At 37.0% G+C, this 12,516-nt stretch overlaps 1 protein-coding gene across 1 annotated transcript in view; it reads left to right on the top strand.

Moving 5' to 3' along the window:
* Positions 1-12,516, top strand: part of PTPN4 (protein tyrosine phosphatase non-receptor type 4) — a gene marked incomplete at its 5' end in the record, with an annotated part of 125,884 nt that overhangs the window by 65,761 nt on the left and 47,607 nt on the right. Inside the window, one exon of the mRNA XM_084228696.1 lies at positions 149-321. Coding sequence (XP_084084822.1) covers positions 149-321 — 173 coding nt within the window. The remainder of the gene's footprint in view (positions 1-148; positions 322-12,516) is intronic.

Raw genomic sequence — 12,516 nt, 5'->3', positions numbered from 1 at the left:
TCCATTTATTTTATTACATTCTTATTGGTTAAGCAAAAAGGATGCTATAGGGATTCATGGATTTTAAGGCTAAAATATTTATTTGTAAGAAGTAAATTAAATGGAGCATTTAGATCCTGATATTTTGTCATTTTGTCATTTATTACAGCATGAGTCTAGAGAAACATTATTGGGATTTAATATGGTGAATTACAGAGCATGTAAAAATTTGTGGAAAGCATGCGTAGAACATCATACATTCTTCCGTTTGGACAGACCACTTCCACCTCAAAAGAATTTTTTTGCACATTATTTTACATTAGGTTCAAAATTCCGGTACTGGTAAGTGTTGCATTTTTCCTGCCTTTAAAATAAAGGTCTAGTTATTGAGCTACAGAATCTTTGTTCCTCATACTGACTGAGGTTGATTAAGAGTAGTGAAATACGGTCTTTTATTTGTATCAGCAAAAAGTTCTGCACGTTCTTGGGATATAATCAGACTTGAGAAACCTGTTCTATTGACTAAAGTCTAGCTTCTAATTTTTTAAGGTAAATCAAATATATTTATAGTCTATATTGCTTCTCAGTGTATTACTAATGTTATTAGTAATAATAATATAATATCTAACATTTATTGAGGTCCTAGTATGTACCAGTCATCGCATATCAAGACTGATCAAATCAGTGACAGAGATATTTATTCCAGACCTTCTTTGCTAAGCATTATGTGAACATGTCATAATTTTCATTGCATCTTTGTTAAATATCTACAAGAAAACTTTTCTTTATCCTAACACCCTTTTATTTAACTTGTAAAAAGCAAGATACTGGGCCTCCCCGGTGGCGCAGTTGGGTTGAGCGCCACACTGTGAAGCTGTCCACCGCCTCTGCAGCATGGGTTTGATTCCCAGCCAGCCAGGGAGATACCCACATGGCACAGCAGACCTCTCCTGTCTTGCCCACTGCTCCCCATTAGCAGTGTTTTTGGTCTGTCTCTCTGTTCTGCTCTCTGCTCTGTCTCTGGTGAATTCTTTCACCATCCCGTGCCTCTGGTCTGTACCCCCGTGCTTGTGTAAATAAATAAATCTTTAAAAAAAAAAGGCACAAGATATCTTTACATGAGCAGTTACTTTGCTTTTTCATTTATGAGTTGTTAAAACATTTATTATAAAGAGTTCAAAACAGCTATTAAGCAAAATCAGACTTACTTAATTGAATGCTGTTCCCAGGTTCATGTTCTTAAAATTGTTTTATTTATTTGTGGTAGCTTTTGTTTTTTCTTGAAGGAACAATCTTTTCAGGGATAACTAAATTTGAAAAATTAGTTTTGCTGATGGAATTCTTGTTTTTTTCCAGGGTTTTAAAACATTTTTAAATATTACTTTTTTCTCACATCAGTGTTAATTTTTGGACAATATATGATTTCTTCCCTCAGGTGTGGTCACCAAAGTTCTCCCACCACCAAATCATCCATAGTCCAACATCATATTCCCTTGTGCTCTTCTCCCACCCTGTTTTCACCTCTTCCTATCCTAATCTTTTATAGATGTCTCTTATCTATGGTCAGTTTTCAAGGTTTGTCTTTGACCCTTTCTTTGGTCTTTCTGTATTCCACATATAAGTGAAGTTATCTGATATTTTTCCCTCTTGACTCATTTCACTTAGCGTCAATGCTTCCAGCTCCATACTTGTTGCCATAAATGGCATTAGTCTATTTTTCATTGCTGGGTAGTATTCCACTATGTGTATGTGTGTGTGCGTGTGTACACACATACCATATTTTCTTGACCATTCATCTGCTTGGGGGCATTTAGGCTGTTTCCATATCTTGGGTATTTTGAATAGTGCTGCAATAAACATAGAGTTGCAAGTTTCCTTTCAAATTAGTGTTTTTGTGTTCTTTCGGTAGATTTCTAGGAGTGGAGTAGCTAGATTGTATGATAGGTCCATATTTAGTGTTTTGAGAAACCTTCACACAGCTTTCTATAGTGGCTGAACCAGTTTACATTCCCATTTGCAGTTTAAGAGGGTTCTTTTTCTCCACATCCTTGATAGTACTTGTTTCTGGTTGTTTTAATATGGGCTACTCTCACAAGAGTATCTCATTGTGGTTTCGATTTGCATTTCCCTGATCACAAGGGATGATGAGCATTTTTTTATATGCCTGTTGGCCATTTGCATTTCTTCTTTGGAGAAGTATCTATTTATTAGCTCTTCTGCCCATTTTTAATTGGGTTATTTGATTTTGTTGAGTTGTGTGAGCTCCTTGTAGATCTTCAGTATCAGTCCACAATCAGCTATATGGTGTGCAAATATTCTCCCGTTTAGCGGGATGGCCCTTCAGTTTGGTTACTGTCTCTTGCTGTACAGAAGTTTTTTAGTCTGATATAGTCCCAGCTGTTTATATTCTCCTTTGTTTTCCTTGTTTCTGGAGAGAAGTTCTCAAAGGTGTTTCTGAGATTTCTGTCATGGAGTAGTTTACTTATGTTTTCTTCTATATATTTTACGATTTCATGTCTTATATCCAAGTTCTGGATCCATTTTGAGTTGATTTTTTATGCATGGTGTGAGATAGTGTTCTAGTTTCATTCTTTTGCATGTGACAGTCCAATTTTCCCAACACCATTTGTTGAAGAGATTTTCCTTATTCCAGGGAATATTTTTTGCTCCGTTGTCATAAGTACTTCACCAGATATGAGTGGCTTTATTTCTGGGCTTTCAATTCTATTCCATTGATCTTTGAGTCTGTTTTTGTTCCAAGTGTCATGTGTTTTAATTGTTATGGCTTTGTGATGTAGTTTGAAATCTGGAATTGTAATACCCCCATTCTTTCCCTTTTTAGTCAGGAGAGCATTGGCTATTCAGATTCTCTGTGATTCCATATGAATTTCAGCAATATTTGTTCCATTTCTTTTAAGTAAACCATTGAGATTTTTACTGGAATTGCATTAAATCTATAAATTGCTTTGGGTAGGACGGCCATTTTAATGTTGATTCTTCCAATAGATGAGAAGGGAATATCTTTTTGTTTCTTTATGTCTTCTATTTCTTTTAACAATGTTTTATAATTTTCCTTGTGTAGGTCCTTAACTTCCTTTATTAAGTTTATTCCCAGGAATTTAATTTTTTTTGTACAGTTATAGATGGAATGGTTTTCTTATTTTTTCCTCTTCAGGCTGATTGTTTGCATATAAGAAGGCTATGGATTTTTTAAATTTTATTTTTATATTCCCCATAGAATTGCAACTCCCTTATTTGACCCCAATCCCACCTTTCCCCACTGCCCCCCCCCCAATAGTGTGTCTCTGGTTCATAGTTGTTTGTTGATTTTGATTTTTTCTTTCTTATAGTTATTCTTTTTCCTGGTCCCTTATTTAGGTCTTCTAGATTCCTGTTATGAGTGAGACCATCGGTATTTTTCTTTTTCTTTCTGGCTTATTTTGCTGAGCATGATCCCTTCCAGCTCCATCCATGTTGCTGCAAATTGCATGTGTTTATCTTTTTTGAATGCTGAGTAATATTCCATGGTGTATATGTCCACATCTTCTTGATCCAGTCATCTATTTTTGGTCATTTGGGTTGGTTTCCAAAGCTTAGCTATTGTAAATAGTGCTGCTATAAACATAGGGGTGCAGGTGCTCTTTGGAATTAATGTTTCTGTGTCATTTGGGTAAATACCTAGGAGTGGAATTGCTGGATCATATGGAAGCTCTATCTTTAAGAGGTTGAGGAATCTCCACACAGCTCTCCATATTGGTTGGACCAGTTTGCACTCCCACCAGCAGTGCAAGAGAGTTCCTTTTTCTCTACAACCTCAACAAATTTGTTGTTGTTAGTTTTTTTAAAACATCTCACTGGTGTGAGATGTTATCTCATTGTAGTTTTGATTTGCATTTCCCTGACTGCAAGTGATTTTGCAAGTGATTGCAACATTTTCCTATGCCTGTTGGCTATTTGCATTTCCTCTTCAGAGAAGTTTCTTTTTAGCTCTTCTGCCCATTTTTTGACTGGGTTATTTTCTTTGATTTTGTTGAGTCTCATCAGCTCTTTTTTTTTTTTTTTTTATAAATTTTATTGTTATATTCCCCATACAATTGCAGCCCCCCATTCTGACCCCAATCCCTCCCCTCCCGCCCCCGCCCCCCTAAAAGTGTCTCTGGTTCATAGTTTTTTGTTGATTTTGATTTTCACTTTCTTATAGTTATTCATTTTCCTGGTCCCTTATTTAAGTTTTCTAGATTCCTGCTATGAGTGAGACCATCCGGTATTTTTCTTTTTCTTTTTGGCTTATTTCGCTGAGCATGATCCCTTCCAGCGCCATCCATGTTGCTGCAAATTGCATGTGTTTATCTTTTTTGAATGCTGAGTAATATTCCATGGTATATATGTACCACATCTTCTTGATCCAGTCATCTATTTTTGGGCATTTGGGCTGTTTCCAAAGCTTAGCTATTGTAAACAGTGCTGCTATAAACATAGGGGTGCAGGTGTTCTTTGGAATTGATGTTTCTGTGTCCTTTGGGTAAATACCTAGGGGTGGAATTGCTGGATCATATGGAAGCTCTATGTTTAGTAGGTCCAGAAATCTCCACACAGCTCTCCACAGTGGTTGGACCAGTTTGCACTCCCACCAACAGTGCAGAAGAGTTCCTTTTTCTCCACATCCTCGCCAGCATTTGTTGTTGTTAGTTTTTTTAATATGTGCCATTCTCACTGGTGTAAGATGGTATCTCATGGTAGTTTTGATTTGCATTTCCCTGATGGCAAGTGATGTTGAACATTTTTTCATATGCCTGTTGGCCATTTGCATTTCCTCTTCAGAGAAGTTTCTTTTTAGCTCTTCTGCCCATTTTTTGACTGGATTATTTTCTTTGTTGTTGTTGAGTCTCATCAGCTCTTTGCAGATTTTTGTGATCAGTCCTTTATCATTAGTGTTGGGTGCAAAAATGTTCTCCCAGTTGGTGGGGTTTCTCTTTGTTTTTGTTATTGTCTCTTTTGCTGTGCAGAAGCTCTTTAATTTGATGTAGTCCCAGCTGTTTATCTTTGCCTTCACTATCACTGCTTTGGGTGATGTGTCTGTAAAGATGTCTTTGATGTGCAGATCACGTAGTGTTTCGCCTATATTTCCTTCTATATATTTTATGGTTTCAGGTCTTATGTCTAGTTCTTTAATCCATTTTGAGTTGATTTTTGTGTATGGTGTGAGGTAGTGGTCAAGCTTCATTCTTTTGCATGTAGCGACCCAGTTTTCCCAGCACCATTTATTGAACAAACTTTCTTTGCTCCAATGCATAGTCTTTGCTCCTTTGTCAAAGATTAGTTGACCATAAATCTGTGGGTTTATTTCTGGATTTTCTATTCGATTCCATTGGTCTGTATGTCTGTTCTTGTTCCAATACCATGCAGTTTTGATGATTATGGCTTTGTAGTATAGTTTGAAGTCTGGGAGTGTGATGCCTCCATTCCCTTCTTTTTTTTTCAGGAGAGCTTTAGCTATTCGGGGTTTTTTGTGATTCCATATGAATTTCATCAATAATTGTTCTATTTCTTTGAAGAATGACATTGAAATTTTGATTGGAATAGCATTGAATCTGTATATTGCTTTTGGAAGGATGGCCATTTTAATAATGTTTATTCTTCCAATCCATGAGCAGGGGATGTCTCTCCATTTCTTTGTGTCTTCTTCTATTTCTTTTAACAGTGTTTTATAGTTTTCTTTGTATAGGTCCTTTACCTCTTTTGTTAGATTTATTCCCAAATGTTTGATTTTTTTTGTTTCAATAACAAAAGGGATGGTTTTTTTGATTTCTTCTTCTTCAGATTTATTGTTTGTGTATAGGAAGGCTACTGACTTTTGCATGTTGATTTTGTATCCTGCCACTTTACTGAACTGATTGATGAGTTGAATTAGCTTTTCTGTGGAGTTTTTGGGGTTCTCTATGTATAATATCATATCGTCTGCAAATAGTGATAGTTTGACTTCTTCTTTTCCTATTTGGATTCCTTGGATGTCTTTCTCTTGTCTTATTGCCCTGGCTAGGACTTCCAGTATTATATTGAAAAGCAGTGGTGAGAGTGGACATCCTTGTCTTGTTCCAGATCTTAATGGAATTGCTTTCAGCTTTTCACCATTGAGAATGATACTGGCTGTTGGCTTGTCATAGATGGCCTTTATGATGTTTTGGTATGTTCCTTGTATCCCAAGAATTTCAAGGGCTTTTATCATGAATGGGTGTTGCACTTTGTCGAAAGCTTTCTCAGCATCTATTGATATTATCATATGGTTTTTATATTTCTTTTTGTTGATGTGTTGGATAACGTTGATTGATTTTCGGATGTTAAACCATCCTTGTGCCCCTGGAATGAATCCTACTTGGTCGTGGTGAATTATCTTATGGATACATTGTTGGATTCTGATGGCTAAAATTTTATTGAGGATTTTTGCATCAGTGTTCATTAGGGAGATTGGCCTGTAGTTTTCCTTTTTTGTGTTGTCCTTGTTCGGTTTTGGTATTAGTGTAATGTTGGCTTCATAGAACGTGTTTGGTATTGTCCCTTCCTTCTCAATTTTTTGGAAGAGTTTGTGAAGGATAGGCACTAATTCGTCTCTGAATGTTTGGTAGAATTCATTTGTAAATCCATCAGGTCCTGGGCTTTTGTTTTTGGGGAGGTTTTTGATTACCATTTCAATTTCGCTAATTGTAATTGGTCTGTTTAGGTGTTCTATTTCTTCTTTATCTAGCTTTGGGTGATTGTAGAGTTGTAGGAATTTGTCCATCTCCTCTAGATTATTAAACTTGTTTCCATATAACTGTTCATAGTAGTTACTGATTATTCTTTTGATTTCTGCTGTGTCCGTTGTGATTTCTCCTCTTTCATTGATGATCCTGTTTATTTGTGCTTTCTCCCTTTTTTCCTTTGTGAGCCTGGCTAGGGGTTTGTCTATTTTATTGATTTTTTCAAAGAACCAGCTCTTGGTTTCATTGATCTTTTGGATTGTTTTTTTAGTTTCAGTTTCATTTATTTCTGCTTTGGTTTTTATTATTTCTTTTCTTCTACTGGTTTTGGGGTTTTTTTGTTGTTCTTTTTCTAGATCTTTGAGCTTCGAGATTAGGTTGTTTCTTTGAGTTCTTTCTTGTTTCTTGATGTGAGCTTCTATTGCTATATATTTTCCTCTTATTACAGCTTTTGCTGCATCCCATACATTTAGGATATTGGTGTCCTCCTTGTCGTTCAATTCAAAAAATTTTTTAATTTCTTCTTTGATCTCCTCATTATTCCAGTGGTCTTCCAGTAGTGTGGTTTTTAATCTCCATGAGGTAGGAAAGTTCCTTGCCTTCTTTTTATGGTTTATTTCTAGTTTGATGCCTTCATGGTCAGAAAAGATGGTTGATATGATTTCAATCTTGGTGTATCTGTTGATGTTTGTCTTGTGCCCCAGTATGTGATCGATCCTGGAGAATGATCCGTGTGCGCTTGAGAAAAATGTGTACTCCGTTTTTTTGGGGTTTAGTGTTCTATAGATGTCTGTTAAGCCCAATTGCTCTAGGTCCTTATTTAGAGCTTTGGTTTCTTTACTTATTTTTTGTCTTGTTGATCTATCCATTGTTGATAGTGGTGTGTTGAAGTCTCTCACTACGTATGTGTTTTCTCTGATGTCTGTTTTCAGAGAGGACAACAGTTGTCTGATATATTTTGGTGCTCCTTCGTTTGGTGAGTATATGTTAATGAGTGTTATTTCTTCTTGAAGTATTGTCCCCTTGATCATAATGTAGTGACCATTGGGGTCTCTTTTTATCTTTTTGAGTTTGAAATCTGTTTTATCTGATATAAGTATAGCTGTTCCTGCTTTCTTTTTTGGTCCATTTGCTTGTAGGATTGTTTTCCATCCTTTAACTTTGAGCCTGTTTTTATCTTTTGTAGCTAAATGTGTTTCCTGGAGACAGCAAAAGGTTGGGTTTTGTTTCTTAATCCAGGCTGCAACTCTGTGTCTTTTTATTGAAGAGTTTAGTCCATTTACATTTAGAGTTAATATTGATATGTTAACATCTGTATTTGCCATTGTGTTTGTCTTTCCTTTGATTTTATTTATTTATTCTTTTAATAACTTTTTTTTTTTTTGGCCTTCTTTCATTGTTATTCGTCCCTCTGAGGTTCTGGCTTTAGGACTCCTTGTAGTATTTTTTGGAGTGGGGGTTTAGTTGCAATGAAATTCCGGAGTTTCTGTTTGTCTGGGAAGGTCCATATTCTTTCTTCAAAGAGGAAGGAGAGCTTTGCGGGATAGAGTATTCTTGGTTGGCATCTGTTTTCTTGGAGTCTGTTGACTATGTCCCTCCACTCTCTCCTTGCCCGTAGTGTTTCTTCGGAGAAGTCTGATGTCAGCCTGATTGGCTTTCCTTTGAATGTTATCTGTTTCTTCCCTCTTGCCAGCTTCATTATTTTTTCCTTGTCCTGGATTCTTGGGAGCTTTACTATTATGTGTCTTGCTGTATTTTTTCTTTCGTCGTGGAAGTTTGGTGTTCTTCTTGCTTCTTGTATATCAATTTTCAGCTCCTTCTTCACATTTGGGAAGTTCTCTTCAATTATCTCTTTGAATATTTTCTCTGTTCCTACTTCTCTCTCCTCTCCTTCTGGTATTCCTATAACTCTTATATTTCCTTTCCTCATGGAGTCAGATAGTTCCCGAAGTCTTTCTTCATTCTTTTTCCTTCGTACTTCTCTTTCCTTTTCTGTTTTGGTTCTTTTTATTTCTGTGTCTTCAAGAGCACTTACTCGTTCTTCCATTTCATCAATTCTGCTTTCATTGCTTTTCCCAGAATTCTTTAGTTCTTCCACTAATTCTTTGATCTCCTGCATTTCTTTTACTTCCCTCTTTAGGGACTCAATTTCATTCTTCTGATCGTTGATTATTTTTCCCTTATCATTGTTTTCCTTTATGACTTCTGTCAGTTTTTTAATCACGGCAATTTTAAATTCTCTTTCTGGAAGGCTCAGAAGTTCTTCCAAGTTACTGTCGTTGCAATCTGGGGGCTGGCTTTCTTTTTGTGGTGTGCTTTTTCTCTGGAGAGTTGCTAGGTTGCGTGTGGTTCTTCTCCTCCCTACTGTCTGTTTTCTAATTTGCCGTATGCGTTGGGACACTGTGTTGTTGGGACTGGCCGGCATCTTGGGTGGGCTTCTCTTCTCCCCTCTGGTTCCTCCAGGAGTCATGGGCAGCCCGGGCTGTGTGCGCGTCTCCCGGGGTCTTTGTTCTTCTCTAATGGCGCCCGGAGCAGTTCGCTCACCGCCGCGGCGAATCCTGCAGGGTTCGCCTCAGCTCCAGTTCAAGGGGTGTGGTGGCTGCAATAGTTCCTTTCCACTCACAGTCCCGCTTGCTGCGTCGTTTGTTCTTGGTGGCCGTTTTGGTTTGTTGTTTTCCTCCTCTCTGCCGGTTGGAGAGTGCCGCCTCTGTGGGCGGGGGAGGGGAGTAGGGTTCTGCGCTTCCCTCCCTTCTAGTCCTCTTTTATGGCCACTTTCTTCTTCGGGTAGTTTGCTGGAGTCACCCGTTTATCTTCCGTGTCCCAGTTCTCACTGGGACCTGCCGCTTTTCCTCCCTATTAACTTTTTTTAATGGGAGATCTTACTCGCAGCGTCTCCTCGCTGCCATGTTGCTCCGCCCCTTGTCTCATCAGCTCTTTGTAGATTTTTGTGATCAGTCCTTTATCATTAGCGTTGGGTGCAAAAATGTTCTCTCAATTGGTGGGGTTTCTCTTTGTTTTGGTTGTTTTCTCTTTTCCTGTGCAGAAGCTCTTTAATTTGATGTAGTCCCAGCTATTTATCTTTGCCTTCACTATCACTGCTTTGGGTGATGTGTCTGTAAAGATGTCTTTGAGGTGCATGTCATGTAGTGTTTCGCCTATATTTCCTTCTATATATTTTATGGTTTCAGGTCTTATGTCTAGTTCTTTAATCCATTTTGAGTTGGTTTTTGTGCATGGTGTGAGGTAGTAGTCAAGTTTCATTCATTTGCATTTAGTGACCCAGTTTTCCCAGCACCGTTTATTGAACAAACTTTCTTTGCTCCAGTGCATATTTTTTGCTCCTTTGTCAAAGATTAGTTGACCATAAATCTGTGGGTTTATTTCTGGGTTTTCTGTTCGGTTCCATTGGTCCATGTGTTTGTTCTGGTTCCAATACCATGCAGTTTTGATGATTATGGCTTTGTTGTATAGTTTGAAATCTGGGAAGAGTGATGCCTCCATTCCCTTCCTTTTTTTTTCAGGAGGGTTTTGGCTATTTAGGGTTTTTGGTGGCTCCATACAAATTTCATCAATATTTTTTTCTATTTCTTCGAAGAATGACATTGAAATTTTAATTGGAATAGCATTGAATCTATAGATTGCTTTTGGTAGGATGGCCATTTTGATGATGTTAATTCTTCCAATCCATGAGCAGGGGATATCTTTCCAGAAGGCTATGGATTTTTATGTATTGATTTTGTATCCTGCTACTTTGTTGATTTAATTAATTTTCTTTGGAATTTTTAAGGGTTATTTCTATATGTTATCATGTCATCTACAGATAATGATAGCTTTACATTTTGTTTCCCAATTTGGATTCCATTTCTGTGTTGTCCTTGCCTGATTGCTCTAGCTAGGACTTTCAGTACTATGTTGAATAGTAGTGGTGAGTGTGGACATCCTTGTCTTATACTGGATATTAGTGGAAAGGCTTTTAGTTTTTCTTCATTGAGAAGGCTGCTAGTTGTGGGTTTGTCATCTATGGCTTTTACTATGTAAATAATGTTCCTTTTATCCCATGTTTTTTAAGGGCTTTCATCATAAATGGATGTTAAACTTTATCAAATGCTCTCTGTGTCTACTGATAACAATAGTTTTTTCTTCCTCTTTGTTGATGATGTGAATTATATTGACTGACTTTCGGATGCTGAAACATCCTTGTGTCCCTGGAGTAAATCCTGCTTGGTCATGGTGTATAATCCTTTGATGTGTTGTTGGATTTGCTTTGCTAGAATTCCATCAAGGATTTTAGTGTCTCTGTTCATTAGGGAGGTTGATCCCTAGTTTTCTTTTCTTGTGTTGCCTTTGTTTGGTTTCAATATTAGTGTGATGGTGGCCTCATAAAATATATTTAGAAGTATTTCGCTGTTTTTTAAAAGAATTTGAGCAGGGTAGGTATTTCTATGTTCATTTCCTTCTTTAAGTTTGGGGAGTTTTTTAAAATAATTTCCTTAAATAGTTTTTCATCTTTTTCTCCCTCTTTTTCTGTGACTTTTCCATTCCCTTTCCTCATGGTGTCAGATAATTCTTGAAGTGTTTCTTCATTCTTTTTTCTTTTTATCTCTCTTTCTCTTTTCTATCTTCATTCTTTTCATATCTGTATCTTTGAAATTATTAATTCATTCTTCCATTTGGTCTATTCAACTTTTATGACTTTTTCCTGAATTTCTTTCCTCCTCTACTGATCTTTTTATCTCTAAGTTCTTTTATTTTCTTATTTAGAGATTCAGCCTTGATCTTCTGTTATTTGATGTGGTTCTCTTAGCTTCCTTTTCCTTTGTGAGTTTTCTTCTTTTTCTGAGTTTTCTTTGTATTCTTGATTTTATTATGGCACTTTTGAATTCTTTATCTGGTAGGAAGAAAAGCTCTTTCATGTCTGTATTGTTGGGTTATGAAGATTTGTTTTCTTTCTTTCTGTGGTATATTGTTCCTCTGAGGACTTGGCTTGGCCATTTGTAATTTTCTTCCTGCTCATTATTTGCTTTTAAGTTTGCTCTGCTGTAGGTGGGGCTTCTATTGGATGTGGGTCTTCCTCTTCTACTGCTATGTATATAACCAGATGGTTGATTCAGTAGCTGGGAACTTCCTCAGAGTATCTGTGAGCATGCAGCATCGTGGAGGTCCTGGCTATTTTGTGGGAGATGGCAAGGCCTCTGGTGCTCTGACACCCTCTCTGACAAGGGTCTGGTGTCTCACCAGTCTGGTGGGCTCTAGCAGGGTCTTGCAGCAGTTTGTGAGGATTCTGGCCACTGTCCCTGATTTGGGTCCCACCAGTAGAATCTTAAAGGCCCATTAAAGCTAGTTTTTAAGTGCAACCTGGTAAAAATCACATACAAAAAGTTGTTTGTGATCTTCTAGTAAAAAGCTCTTCATTTTTTTGGTTTCTGCTTTACAAAGATATCTATCATCAATAAATAAAACCTATACCACTATGTGTTAGTTTAATTCATTTTAGATGGTCAGAAAGAAAATATTTAGATGTAGTAAAAAAATTATATTGTAAACCTTAAACTTTTATAAATGCCCAATTTATAACCTCAGTAATAAGTAGCAGCATAAAGCTCTTTTACAGCTTAAATATAAAGTTAGTATACAGGATATACCTTGCCAAAATTTTGTATCCCTACAACCTTCCCCCACAAGATAATAAAGGCAGCCCCCAAATTCAAAAGCAATACTTAAACAATGTTTCAGTAGAGACACTAGCTATAAATTACAGAGCTTTTTAATGAGGCTTGGATGAGCCAGGACATAGTAACTT

Source organism: Talpa europaea (genome assembly GCF_964194135.1).
Source record: "Talpa europaea genome assembly, chromosome: 1".
Lineage (NCBI taxonomy): Eukaryota > Metazoa > Chordata > Mammalia > Eulipotyphla > Talpidae > Talpa > Talpa europaea.
The sequence above is the reverse complement of the archived record's forward strand: the minus strand, read 5'-3'. Positions and strand labels throughout refer to the sequence as shown.